The sequence below is a fragment of the Musa acuminata genome, chromosome BXJ2-10 (genome assembly GCF_036884655.1).
Source record: "Musa acuminata AAA Group cultivar baxijiao chromosome BXJ2-10, Cavendish_Baxijiao_AAA, whole genome shotgun sequence".
Classification (NCBI taxonomy): Eukaryota; Viridiplantae; Streptophyta; class Magnoliopsida; order Zingiberales; family Musaceae; genus Musa; species Musa acuminata.
The window spans coordinates 29,751,963-29,766,284 of record NC_088347.1 but is presented as its reverse complement, the minus strand read 5'-3'; the positions used below and the strand labels follow the sequence as shown (position 1 = coordinate 29,766,284).

General features: G+C 40.6%; 2 protein-coding genes across 4 annotated transcripts; one reads left to right on the top strand and one right to left on the bottom strand.

The window, feature by feature from the left end:
- The first annotated feature begins 2,906 nt into the window (after positions 1-2,906).
- On the top strand, positions 2,907-6,246 carry LOC135625026 (uncharacterized). Of its 3 annotated transcripts, none has more exons than XR_010491868.1 (6): positions 2,907-3,185; positions 4,936-5,034; positions 5,113-5,221; positions 5,313-5,396; positions 5,636-5,852; positions 5,939-6,246. XR_010491868.1 is itself a non-coding variant. In XM_065129236.1 (6 exons), exons 1-6 carry the CDS (start codon positions 2,995-2,997, stop codon positions 6,044-6,046), a joined length of 585 nt encoding a protein of 194 aa, XP_064985308.1. In that variant the 5' UTR covers positions 2,916-2,994; the 3' UTR covers positions 6,047-6,246. The 3 variants fall into 3 exon arrangements, 2 of the variants coding, with proteins under 2 accessions (XP_064985308.1, XP_064985307.1); XM_065129236.1 differs by lacking the exon at positions 5,313-5,396 and having other exon boundaries at positions 2,916-3,185; positions 5,636-5,707; positions 5,847-5,852; XM_065129235.1 differs by lacking the exon at positions 5,939-6,246 and having other exon boundaries at positions 2,917-3,185; positions 5,313-5,430; positions 5,636-5,769.
- A 2,847-nt stretch (positions 6,247-9,093) lies between these two features.
- LOC103969803 (protein CURLY FLAG LEAF 1) lies at positions 9,094-10,516 on the bottom strand. The gene is made up of 2 exons (XM_009383447.3): positions 10,165-10,516; positions 9,094-9,635 (listed from the first exon to the last, which is right to left on the bottom strand). Exons 1-2 carry the CDS (start codon positions 10,366-10,368, stop codon positions 9,246-9,248), a joined length of 594 nt encoding a protein of 197 aa, XP_009381722.2. The 5' UTR covers positions 10,369-10,516; the 3' UTR covers positions 9,094-9,245.
- Between the last annotated feature and the right edge of the window lie 3,806 nt (positions 10,517-14,322).

Here is a 14,322-nt window from a genome sequence, read left to right as displayed (position 1 = left end):
CATGTGGTTTCAGAAGTATTTAATGGATTCCCAGAGAGCAAAGAAGAATGATGGCTACATTATTGCAGAACCCAACTTTTTACCTGTGACGCGGAGATGCTGCGGGACCTGCCTTTCCATTTTGTGTCGACTTTTTTGACTTTTGGAAATGAGGAGGCCACTTTGTTCGACTTCCATGACCTCCAGGAAGCGACTAATGCTTCACCGGACACAGACAGGATTTCACGAATAGGCAATGCTGCTGCTCTTTGTGGTTCTTCTTTTTCTGATGTCATTCGTGAAGTCGAAGGAAAAAATCTCATGGAAAAGCGTTGATGTCATTTGTGTAGAGTTACTGGGGATCGATCCACATCAACAGACTGTAGCAATCACATGATTCAAGAAAAGAGGAAAACAAAAGATGAGATGGCCTTAAAGTGATCATCGATCACAATAATTGAAACAGCAAGAGAAGAAGCTGCATTCGATGGCGATGGTCAAACAGTGCAACGCACGGCAACAGCCACGAGAGTCGAGATTCACACTGCACCGTCACCTTCGATTGCACGGTCGGACAGTGTGCCCGTTTCGTGACATCGACACTGTGCTGATGTCAATTAACAAAGATGATGCCAATTAACACTGTGCTGCTGTTTACAGGTCATACACATCAACTAATTGTTGGAGTGAGTAAAAGAGAATTCAACGAGCTTAAATAGACTATAGATTTCTCATCTAAAATGGAGTGTTGGCGTTTGATGAAGGGAATCTGCAAAGGTGGCTAATAATTGAGATTAGAGCTGATTAAGAGAACAAATCATTGCCGGACTGATGAGTGTTGGAGACGGGATCGCCTGTGTAATGAACTCCTGGAAGGACAAGGCAGCTGTGCAATGCCACATTAATGACGAAAGACTGTTCCAGTGTCATACCAACAATAGTTTCTCGAGCAAGACTGACGAGCGATGAAGAAGACAGCGCATGTTTGCTATTCTATCGTGGAATCTGTTCCTGGCTTATTATGATATCGACGTGGTTGATTTTGATCATCGATCTGACTCAATGAAGCTTTTTTACCATGTCATGTCGGCAAGCACAAGTCACCCATGGCTTCCAAAGCCTGAAACAAAGATACGTTGTCCAAATAGAGACGGACACAGCGGGGTGCTAAAGCTATTAATTGTTCTGGCACGGATTATAATGTCTAAGCTGCATCTTTGGACGTTTCTGATATGTATATATATATCTGCACAGTCGAGACATTAATCACGGCACTAAAGTGCTGGCCAACAGTAACCCCCAAATTTATGACTCCTATTACGAGGAGGAGCTCAGTCTTCTGTCACTGTAATGTTCTTGTCGGGGATCTTGTATCTACTAACTCTTCGCATCTCCCAGAAGTGCATTGTTGTTTGCTCTTTCTTCTCTCTTCGGGCCATTGACTAAAGATCTGCAGTCAGATCTCTGATTGATGGTGCATTTATGTCGACATACCTAGGTTCACTTTGGGTAGGTAACTTATAGTGCATTGCGATCCGGTCTGAGGTGGTATTCGATGATGCTGCGAAGAGATGAATCAAAGAATAGGATTGACAAGAGCAGAGAGGGAGAACGATAAGGTTTTGGGTTGATCACAGAGACTGGAACATGCATGCATCAAAGGAGTCAGTCTGTGAGATGAATCCAAGGCAAGCAGATGAAGAACTGCTTTGAGACACCTGCACTACCTTATCTCTTCTCGATTCAGTGAATGTTGGCAGGGTTACCATGGCCGAAAGCAATACGCAACCGGTCATCTCTCACACCACGTTTTGGCTCCATTGCCATCACCTGGAAAGCCTGATGGGAACAAAGAACCGTAATTAGCGGGTAGACTTTGTTTGGATTCAGATAGCATAGCCCCAAGGCATGATCAGTTCATGAATCCTTTCCACCTTGTCTTCATCAGTAAGATGCATGGATTCAAGTGAGACGTGGAATCCTCTTCCACATGATGCCGCCACTTGAAGGAGCTAAAAGATGAAACGACGAAGAGATTGTGAACTTGGATGTTTCTCTTTCTGCGTACAGGATTACACTCGTTCCTACCCTATCAAATTAGTAGGATGAATGTTTTTGAGAAGATTACAAGACTATGCTGTGTTAGTGGATGCATCAGGAAGAAAAGGCTCATCGATGGATTAAGCAGATCAGTGCCATCTGTTCTCTCGCTCTCTCTCTCTCTCTGCTGCATTATAAATAGCAGCGAATGGAGCAGAAAACCACAGCATCTCACATTTGGGCAGAAGAGGATAAGAGTGTCTTTGATAAGCCAAGGATGACTTGCCTACAGTCTCTTCGTGAATCCCAAACACATCATTAGATCGTTGAGTTTGCAGTAGGCAGTCTCCTTGGCTACTCTAAGAGGCTCGTATCCAGACGCAGGACTGTTCTACCTTCTCTCTCACGGCTGTCGTCATGGAGAAGACGAAGACGAAGAAGAGGAAGCACGTGGAGCACTGCTCATCGCAACCAACGTTTATATGTGTCTCCTTCTGATTCGGTGCATGATTAATCCATTTGATATTTGGTGATAATGCATCGATTGATATATGCACACATCCATAGATTAACTCATCTCCGATCCCAAATCGAGTCCAACATACGAATTGGGCTTGAGTTAAATTAACTAATCTTTTGATACACACACACACACACACACACACACACACACACACACACACACATATATATATATATATATATATATATATATATATATATATATATATATATATATATATTTCTGATTAATATTTAGAGTTCCTAATTAATGATTGGTGTTGAAAAAAATGATTTAAAAATACTATTTTGAAATTTCGATTTATCATTTATATAAGGAGAAAGTGGAATTTGTGAAAAGAGGAAAAAAAAAAAAAAAGGCATTTTTGAAAGTCATGGAGGCCTTATTATGAGCGGTAGTACGTAGCTACGGCTCTCTGTTGAGGTCTTCCGAGACCCTACGGAACCCTAGCCATGGCGAAGCCTAGATCGGGATCCCTCGTCCTCCTCCTCCTCGCGGCTCTTGTCCTCGCCGCCTCTCAGGCGGCGATGGCGACCTCCGATGCCCCTTTCATGGTTGCGCACAAGAAGGTGAGCCTCACGCGGCATAAATCTGGCGTGGACCGAGTCTCCGTCTCGATCGACCTCTACAACCAAGGATCCTCGTGAGTAACCCCAGAGATCTACGGTTTCCTGTTCTTTCTCGAATTCTGTTGCGCCTTTTAATCGTCTGATATGTTAGGATTTATGCTTGTCGTATCAGATCCAAGAAAGCGGTGATCCTTTTTTATCTTGGCTATTGTATTTCTTCCATATACACTGATTTTGTTTATAAATGTTTGTACAGATGTACTTGATATGTTTAATTTTGCTGTAGATTGGTATGCCTGGATCTGGTTTTGGCTTATGCTCGATTATGTAGCGTACTGTGGCTTCTAGATTCTGTTCCGGGTCTAAAATGATTGATCGAATGATTTGCTATCCGATGGGGTTGGATGCGTGAAATAACCTCTCTGGTGTGAGTGTGAACCTGTGAGTGATGCCTTCATTATTGATCCTGAGATATCAAATACTTAGTTATTATGTAATATACTATATCAATAGTGGTCAGCTGTAAAAATTTGATTGGTCTTTCCTTATATTAAATAAGGTCCGTAGCGTGGTGGCAAGGGTGAACATTCTAGGATTACAAGCCAGTGGTGTCACCTGTTCTTTCGGTGGTGACTTTTTTATTTATTTTACTTAGTTTCCTTTTTTTTTTTCTTTGCATACTAGGTATATAAAATGCATCAACCTTCATTCTCTAACTTCTTTTACTCGTTCCAATGCAAATTTATCACATTCATTTCGTAATTTTTGCAGAACTTGCTGATCTTTTTAAATTTCCTGAATTCTGATTTTGACTGATGATAATCCAGTCCGAAATGAAAAATGTGACATTTATTGTCACTAGGTTAGCTATTGGATTGTCCAAATTTTCTTAGTTGGTCTTGTATCTTTTTTAATAAGTATTATGAAGACATATATGTGTTTGTGTCCAAGAGGTTATTGTTGTGGCCTTGGTATTATTAAGAACGCTGACAGTAGTAACGTTAGCAATTTAAGTAATGATGCGTTAATTAAACGGCAAGAAATCTTCTTCTATATGAGTTAATCACTAAATGAGTATGATGAATAGAGTGTTTGATATTAATTGGATATTCTGAAGGCAAAGGATAAAAAAATATTAATAAGGGTGAAAGTGGCCACATCAAATATGATCTTATTTTTACATCATCGATGTACAAGACACTTCCCTCAACAGCTGATATTTCCTTGTTGATCACTGGTGCCTGATAAATTTAGGAACACGGGGAACAAGTCAAAGGTATAATGTTTACCGACTAGAACCTAATCGAGGAATGTATGTCATTTACATTTTATATAAAAATATTTAACTTGATGAAAACTTATAGCTGAAGATGACCGATGGTTTATAGAGCAGAAAATTCAGCTAACATTGGACGACTATTTTTTCTATTCCTAGCTGATGGATGCATCTTATTAAGTCCCAATTAGATTCTGAACTCACATGACTTATGCATATAGAAAATAACCATAGAAAATGACTCATTGAACTGTTCTAGGTTCATCTCAAAATGCTTTCAGGAGATAAACCCCGAATACTTGACTCAAGTTAAATACTGATATGCACACAATTGTGGCTTTTTGCTACTTCACACTGTTGCAGTTGTTTGTTTCTCTTTGTGTCGTTATCATTTACATGATCAAATTTTTATCATTAAATCCTGAAATGTCTTCTCAAGTGTATCACTTCCACATAAGAGACGAGGGATTAATTTGCTATCTTGCTAGGATTTCAAATGATGTACTTCATATGTCTAAACACATGGTAACTTATGTTGAACCATTCAGGACTGCATATGATGTGAGTCTGATTGATGATAGTTGGTCCCAAGATATGTTTAATCTCGTCTCTGACAGCACATCAAAGACATGGGAAAGGCTTGATGCGTGAGTATTTTTTCCTCCTAAAACTTCTGCATGACAAAACTATTAGTTTTCACAATTAACATAATTTGTGTCTTTCAGTGGTTCCTCTGCTTCTCACTCCTTTATCTTGGAGTCTAAAACAAAAGGCATGTTCCATGGTTCTCCCGCTGTCATCAAATTCCGTATCCCCACAAAGGCTGCACTGCAGGTCTGGTCTTTATCTTGCTCGTAAAAGCATGTAAATAAAATTTGGAGAGATACATTTTTGAGTTTATGATGCGTGCCATTTTGGCTTCCAGTCATTAATGTTGGCCATGAAGGAAGACGTTTGGTGTTTCATTTCCCTGAGTTACTGCTTGAGAAATCTGCGAGAGAATATCAGTGTAAATTATGATTAGTCTCCTTAGCCCATTCTAGGTATTGCTGGAATGCATAATGATTTTTCACGGAATCTATTCAGAAACCTTTCTCAGATATTTTGCTGCAGAAACCGTAGAAATTCTAAATTAATTTTTGGTATATAACGACCCATACATATATTCTGAACTTTTGGTTGATGTGCACAGTGATTTATTATTGTTGATGAATGTTGTGGCTTAAAATTCATGTCTCCCTTTCGTAGGAAGCGTATTCTACTCCCATTTTGCCATTAGAGGTTCTTGCTGACAAGCCTCCTGAAAAGAAGTTAGAATGGGTGAGTTATCCACATACCACTATTCATCCGTTGTACGCTGGTTGTTTCCTTTGTCTTATCACTTACTAATGTTCGGTTGCAACTTTCATGTGATGTCTCTACTTTAAAAACCGTCATGCTATGATCCAACCTGGTCCAGGCAAAGGTAAGTCTCCTTGCTGTATGTTCATTATAGTAGCAGAGCTTATGATCCATGAGCTTCTCTACCTAAAAGCAACCATTGTTATGCAGAGGCTGTTGGCAAAGTATGGATCTCTGGTGTCGGTTCTGACACTGGTCGGACTGTTCATCTATGTGATTGCAACTCCATCGAAGATGACGAGCAAGAAGAGACGGTAAATTGCAGTATCTGGTGGATGTTTGCTTGATTTTTCTTTGAAGATACCCTGGAGGACTGTAAGCTGAGTTTTGCTTCGTCATGCTTAAAACATAACCTTGTGCCGTCGCTAGGACTGGTAGAGGCTTCAAGGGTTTAACCTTTGTCCTTGGCTGATATTTGTAGCGTTCCTAAATCCACTAGAATTTGAATTTGGATGAAACGTATGCATCGAAACTTACTTCCCACAGGCATCTGTCTAAAGCCATCCAGATCTGAGGGGCGTGGCTCTGCTGTCCTGGCTCAGTGCTTGTCGCAGGACACGGTAACGTGTTGTTGGCCGAGGCTGCAGGGGCCCAAGCTCGCGAAGGTGGACCCTGCTGGAACCACCACTGTCCGGCTGCCGCGTCTGAGCACAACCCAGCTGTCTGGAAATGGACGCGTGAGGCCATCGCCTGGTGGCTGTACTTAAAGGTGTTCGATGGTCATCCTCAGGTAATCACAGAGCATCCAAAACATAGTACTGCCGCTGTCGAGGTCTGCTGTTTTCCCCCCGTTCCCTATTCCTTGGTTTGAAATTTCTTGGGATGCTTTGCTTTTATCAGTGGATTAAGGATTTCATGCACCTGCAATAGGGTACTCGATCTCATGATGCTGAGGGAATAAAAATGAACGTGAGATGGCTTGTCTAAATTACTGGTTCGTAGAGGGTTTCTGTGTGCACCCGACTGTGTTTGCGGTGGGCAGGGTGGGGTTCCACCGGTCGCTTTCGCGGCAGCCGTTGGATCGGATGGTCCCGTTGCCACCTCACCGGCTCCCTGCCCGAATCTTAGATGGCCCCACGACGCTTGTCGAATCTTAGCTGTACCATCACATGTGTATTTTGTTTAAGATTAAGGGTTCATTTCCGGCGTTTCAATCGTTATCCTTTGTTTGTTTTGGTTTTCGGCAAAAGAGTAAATGATGAGAAGGGGTGGATGAGTTTTTTGAATTTTTTAAATTATTAAAAATTAATTTAGTGCATCATCATCATCATATCGATTTTTAATAAATAATTTTGGTATAAGAATATATCGGACAACAAACTATGTCATAAGTCTATAAGCGACATCTTTTATAAATATATGTTTTAGAGGAAATACTTTGTACTCCAATGTTATCGACAATAGAATTTTCTTCTCAAATCTCTCCTTTTTTTTTATTCTCATAAAAAGAATGCATCTACGGAGAATAGTATTTTTTTTTAGTATGGGATAGGTGTCGTATGGGATTACTCTTTTAGTGTATATATATATATATATTAAGAGTTGCAATTGCCACACTCATACTCTCTATCGAGATTCCTCGCTGTAGCATCAACATAAACCGGGAAGAATCCGATGAGATGGAAATGGGATCCACCATTGCTTCCAGTGTTTCGCCCTCGAGAGATGGCTGGTGTCAACTGGAAACTGGAGACGCGCACAGTGGGTCGCGAGCTTCTGCATTCGATGACGCGATCGACACAGCTTTGTCCTACTAATTAGCCTGTCTTCACCTCATCATAACCTTTCTCATGCACAGGAGTGCAATGCCACCCTACCACATGACATGTTTAGGTTTCTTCATGTACTGGTGCTGTGTGATTGGATGTCGGACCGTCATCACCAAGTGGGAATCACAACCTCTGCTCCCCTATGAAATCAGTACATGGTTGCAGTAGTCCGAACCTTTAAGCTTCTTTGATCAGAAAATGATGTATGTTTCTGCAACTGCGAGTTGTGTGCTGTGGGTGGAACCGGAAGAAAGAAAGCTCAAGGCCAAGCAAGCGAAAGGTGGTCAACAGTGTGGCAAGTCTTCTCCCTCTCGACGTAAAGATATCTCACTTCCCCCACTCGGTACTTGAGAGAGCTGAGGTAGGGCCTGCGTTGCCTGAGGGAAGAAAGGAGCCAGTAGAGACTTAGGATTGCATCATTTGGCTATGATTCCAGCCACAGTCGTTTCACCAAAGTAAACAGTAGAAAGAGCCACCGAGCATCCCTCGGGTAGAGGGCATCACCCCCAAGTCACAACAGCAAAAAGATGATAGGGCTGTGTAGGAGATTAATGGGGTCTCAGCAATGAGGAAAGTTGATGCAGCAGTAGCTGCTGCTGCTACTGTCTTGCTTCCATCAAAAGTTCTGTCTTCGGTTCTGGCCTCAAATAAAGGGGTGGGGACTTCCCCTACCCAAGGCAAAAGGAGAGCTGAGGGTTGTGCCACTGTTGGTGGTATTCGTGTCAGTCTGTGTGTTTGTGTGTGTGTGTGTCTCTCTCTCTCTCTCCCTCCCTCCCCCTCACACCCCCACCCACAGTGGCGTAGACCGTGATATGGTCTGTTGCATTCAATGCCTCTCCTCTCTGCGCAGATTCCTTGCTGCCAAATCGAGGAAAGGTCCCTTTGTCTGAAGCACTCATCTCTCTCCCTTCACGCCTTATTATTTACCTCCTCTCCATCTCTTCTTTTATGATACAATTCTTTCATGTTCATCAAGGGCTTCTCCTTGTGGCTGAAGAAAGCAGTAAGGAGCCCAATGTAACAATACGATAGTAACGGATGGTTTCACTCCTCAGACTCCCTTTGTTTGGCATGAGGCAATCCAGAGTAGAACTACGAGATAAAGGAAAAGGAATATTTTGGTACTTGGGTGGGTCCGGTGTCGAATCTGCGTTGTCTGCAGACCTCAAGCAAGCTGTCGACGAGAGGCAATTAATGCACAATGATCAACAATCCAAGAACCGGAGAAGGTTTTATACTGCATGATGATGATGATGATGCAGTATACAGATTTGATTAGAAATGGATGCAATCACTCTCAGCGGCAGAGGCAGGCCATAGTATGGATTGTGGATTGGTACGACGTGGAGAAACAAAGATGGAAAGAGACAGAAGAAGACGAATCATATCCATCATGCAGAGATCGCATCGCTGCTCCTTGGACGAAGACGGAAGCATCCTGAGAGGAATCCCGAAAAGAATGAAACAGAGGACGCAGTTGGTGGATGTGGTAACGAATGCAGGAGAAGCAAAGCATGGAAAGAGGAGGCGAGCCGCGAATCGAACGCACGTTGTTTGTCATTCTTTGAAGAGAAGAGGAATTCACACTGATTCGCGTCGAACGGAAGCGAAAAAATTGGAACTTTGTGGTAAAACTTCGATCTTTTTCTCACTGAAGTGCTCCAACATATAAGAACAAGATCGAAGTTTCAAACGCAGCCGTTGCGGCCGAGGTGGAGGAGGCCGCCGCCGCACTTGGGGCAGGCGTCCACGCGCTTGGGGACCATGAAGTACATGAAGCAGGCCTTGCAGCCAGCGGCGACGAGGATTTGGCCGCCGGGCTCCTCGTTGGCGGAGGACTCCGGTGGGGAAGTGCAGGAGAGGGTGGAGGAGTCAGCGGTGTCGCCGTCATCCTCCTCCTCCTCCTCCTCGTAGTCGACGTCCTCGCTGCCGACACGGGAGCAGCTGTACTCATCGGATGTCCCGTCTCCGTCGCAGTAGTAGCTCGAAGAGTAGGCTGAGGAAGAGGCAGCGGCGGTGCGAGGGTCCTCGGCGGTCCTGACGCCGGTCTCCCGGTTGATGTAGTAGATTTCTCCCGTCTGCAAAACCGAAAGGAGGAGTTGGAATAGGAGAGATCTACCAGTAGGAAAAGTTAGCTGAAAAGTTCATCTTACAGAAGTAAAAAATCGAATCTTTGGCACTGTTTTGCGAAGAAATGTAGAACAAAACTGCACAGAAGAGGAATCTACAAGACAACCAAGGAAAGTAGTGACAAGATAAGCACCAAAAGGCACAGAGAAAGAGAACAGCAGACAGAGAGATCGATAGATCTCTCTTTCCACTTCGTTTCCGCTCTTTAGCTCTTTACATCAAAAGATCAGAAACAAGTTCTCCCTCCCTCGCTCCCTCCCTCGGGAATCTCTTCTGTTTTGCCCGACTATTTTGAAGCGAGAGAGAGAGAGAGAGAGAGAGAGAGATAGAGATGGGCGCGGCGCGGAAAGGAAGGATTTTGACGGCCGAATCGGTCCCAAAACCGCATTTTTGAGGCTAGGGTTGGGCATTTATGATCAATGATTGGCGATAGGGAGAGGCGCATTTAAGGAGGGGAGGACGGGAGGGAGATCGCACCCGCATGTCAAGGCACTGCTCCCAGTGGTACGGGAGGGCGGTGTCGGAGTTCAGCTCCACCGTGATTCCCCCAGCGCTCTCGTCGGTCGCCTCGGCGAGGTGCGGCGGCGGCGGCCGTGGCGGCGACTGGTCCCCTCCTCCGCCTCCCCCCAACGAGCAGCTCCTCAACGAGGCGGCGATCATCTCGATGTTGGGAGCCGCCATCGCCGAAGGCGAAGCCCACAACCAATGCAAGACGAGATGAGGAGGAGGAGGAGGAGGAGGGGGTGCGGAGAAAGTTGGTGGAAGCAGTTGAAGAAGAAGAAGAAGAAGAAAGAGGCTTTTTGTTTTGGGGGAGTTTTTGGATGGAGAATAAAACGGAAGCAGAGTAGGGAACGCCGGTTTTAACGCGGCCTTCTCAAAATAAAATAAAATAAAATAAAATCTATTTTTTTTAAAGAAAATAAAAGAAAAGAGGATTTGTTATGTTGTGATAATAGGTTTGGAGAATGACTTCTTTCAATGAGTTGGCAAAAGTTCATAGAGGAGGTTTTAAAACTAATGTCTGCATGGCTCCAAATTTCTTCGAATATACGAGGATGTTGCGTCTCTGCCATGTAACTCCATCTATTATTTCCCTACAATAAATTTATTTTATAATTATAACAATCTCAATTTTAGAAGGTGCGTATGGTAGCAAAATATATCCAAACACTACAAGATTTATCAGAGTTTTTTCTCAGCCACACTTTATTTTTTTTGTATCATCATTTAAAAGACTTACTTGTTGGGAATCGATCAAAGAGTGAGTACGATAGATTGGGATTGAAGGATGTAAATCTTTTCTTTTTCAAAATATTCTCTCCTTTGAGGAAGACGATAAAATCCACTGTAGATGAATTAAGAGTTTCATGGTTCTCTTCTCTGAGGAGAAATACTCTTGTGGGAAGGGGATAACTCTAAGAGGAATAAACGAAGAGAATCTTTATCTATACTTTATTACGAGTCTTTCTCTCTCTAACGAAAAGAAATATTCCTATAGTACGATACGCTCTAACTTAAATGATCAAAGAGGATTATCAATTAATATTTGACACACCTTATTTGACTATTTTGCATGCTTTGTTTCAATGGCTCTAATATGAGATCATGATGATTTATTCTTTTATGAGTTGGGAAAGACGTGGATGGAATTTCAAATGTTGAATGAATTATGACTAGATTAATAAAATCTAGAGCATCAAAATAGGCCTATTGAGCTCCGACATTATCAAATAGATAGATAGCCTAATGGAATTCAGCACCCATCAAATTTCATACATATTAACATAATAGGATAATCACTTAAAGATATCATATGATTAAGATAAAATATAAGCACCACGAGTGATAAGTCATCATTTATGACATGAGTACGAGGGCAATGTGAAGAATTCTTCGCTTTCGATGAACCCACACGACTTTACTCATCATTTGTTATTATCAACATAATTTTACTAAGCTCACACTATAGTACAATACACTCTAACTCAAATATCGAAGAGGATTATCAATCAACCTTTGACACTCATTCTTTGACTATCTTGTATGCTATGCTTCGATGACTCTAATACGAGAGAATGGTGACCTATCCTTTTATGAATTGAAAAATGCATGAATGTTGAATGAATTGTGGTTAGATTAATAAAATCATAGAGAATCAAAATAGGTCTACTGAGCCCTACCATTATCAAATGGATATGGTTAATATACGATGGAATTCAATACTCATCAAATTTCATACAAATATACTAACATAATAAGATAATCACTTAAAAATATTATATAATTAAGACAAAAATATAAGCACGCGAGTGATAAGTCATCATTTGTCGTTATCAACATGAGTACGAGGGCTTCTGAGGAATTCTTCACTTTGGATGGACTTGTACGATTTTACTCATCATTTGTCATTGTCGACATGATTGTACTGAGCTCGTGCCATAGTATGATATGTTCTGACTTAAGAGGATTATCAATCAACCTTTAACATCCTTTCTTTAGTTATCTGGCACGTTTTGTATCAATGACTCTAACATAGGATGACCTATCCTTTTATGAGTTAGGAAAGATAGTAGATTGAATCTCAAATGTTGAATAAATTATAGCTAGATTAACGAAATCATATAGCATCAAAATAGGGCTATCGAGCTCAGCCATTATCAAATAGATAGATGTCCTATACATGATGAAATTAAGGTCTCATCAAATTTCACACAAATATACTAATATAATATGAGAATCACTTAAAAATATCATATGGTACAGATAAAATATGAGAATATGAGTGATAAATCATCATTTGTCGTTATCAATACAAGTACGAGGGGGGCTTGTGAGGAATTATATACTTCGAACGGTCCCATATGATTTTACTTATCAATGAGCATAAGGACTCGTGAGAAATTCTTCACTTTGGATGGTCCACATGATTTTACATGAGTCAAAAAATTAATTATAATGGTAAAAATTGACTTTGTGTTCTCTTACTCCTCGATCGATACGATGAGAAACGTGTTTAATAGCGCGATACTTGTATAATATTTGCTCTAACGAAAAAGCTACCTCTGATTTCAATTTAATGGATCACTTTTAGGAAATATCATCTTCCACCTCAATCTAACCTATTCTATCCTACTTATTAATTTTATAGGTTTATATATATATATATATATATATATATATATATATATATATATATATATATATATATAATGAAATTATTTTGTAAAACACTATCGCAGTAAAATGAAATTATTTTACTTAGGTACGTCAATGCTGGTCAAACATTATCCGATCAAACCCAATGCAACATCGTATGATCAAGCGAATTAGACAAGGTGGACTGCAATAAAGTCTTAGATTTTAGTTGCGTGAGGAGGAGTTCACTTCGCCCAAGTCAAATATACTATTAAATCTAAAGTACAAATCACACTATGAAACATATTCATATTTTATCGGTTTAAAATCATATTCGATCTATAACGAATCATATATGCCTATATTCCGGTTTTAATTTGAATCGGAGTGTGATGAGTCTGAATTATTAAGCACCAAAACCGATGCATATGCAAAGAAAGTTTTATTCCCTCATCTCAGCCATGTTCATGTCGGTGATCTTTGGAGGTACGTACCCCTTCTCGTACCGCTGCTCTTGTTGATTTCAGAACGGGTGTGCATCACATTGCGTCCCAGACCCCATCGAAGACTACTACCCTGTAACCCTGTTGGGTCCCACAATTCACTTAATACAAGTTTAATTATCTATCACATAATTATTATAATCAAATCGGACATCGACTCCGTCAAGATTCCATTCATTTGTTGAATTTAATTATATATATATATATATATATATATATATATATATGAAAGAAAGTAGCAAATACTTTATTTTTCTCTTTTAACCTTACAGTAAAAGAAAAAAGACTCGAAAGCTTTGAAATAAAATATAAATGTACTAGATAATAAAAAAAGGGATTAGAAATGTTTTTTTTTATTTTTAATTTTCAAATAATCTAATTAGTGGATCAAATTGGTCTTTTTCCTTTGAAAATTAGATTATTTATCTTACATAATTAACTATTATTAATTAAATATAAAATGAAACAGGAATGCACATAGTGGGAGTTGCGATGATGATGTTTGTAGATTCCCAATCTCAATGATACGATGTCAATGTCGATCGATTGTCTCTTGTCGTGTGTTATTTGCAGCATTCTGTTTGATGTCAACTCCACTCTACTCCTGCAACCAAAATGTGGGTCGACTCGAATTTGATCTAATAAAAATAAATATTAATATCTAGACATGCACAACATGTAGATAGATAGATCAAGTTAGGAAACATTTCTATCCCATCCATGATTCCCATCGATCAAGAATGGTTCTTCTCAGCTTTACTGTTGGTGTCAAATGATGATTCTTTTCGATACTTTGCGCGAGTTTAATGAACTATAAATTAGAAGGAAAAAATAAAAAACTCATAGTAAAGTATAGATAAAGATTCTCCTTGTTTATTTCTCTTAGAGTTATCCCCTTCGCATATGAGGATTTCTCCTCGAGAGAAGAGGCTCTTAGGTCACGAAGAAGGTTTGCATCCCTCAATCCCAATCTATCATCCTCGCTCTTTTTATTCTT

Bases quoted from the DNA above. Each gene is read 5' to 3' on its own strand.
- LOC135625026 (XM_065129236.1), top strand. From the start codon at position 2,995: ATGGCGAAGCCTAGATCGGGATCCCTCGTCCTCCTCCTCCTCGCGGCT. The intron at 5,035-5,112 runs GTGAGTATTTTT...TGTGTCTTTCAG, and splicing joins ACATGGGAAAGGCTTGATGC to TGGTTCCTCTGCTTCTCACT. The intron at 5,222-5,635 runs GTCTGGTCTTTA...TCCCTTTCGTAG, and splicing joins CCACAAAGGCTGCACTGCAG to GAAGCGTATTCTACTCCCAT.
- LOC103969803 (XM_009383447.3), bottom strand. From the start codon at position 10,368: ATGGCGGCTCCCAACATCGAGATGATCGCCGCCTCGTTGAGGAGCTGC. The intron at 9,636-10,164 runs GTGCGATCTCCC...TCGGTTTTGCAG, and splicing joins AGCAGTGCCTTGACATGCGG to ACGGGAGAAATCTACTACAT.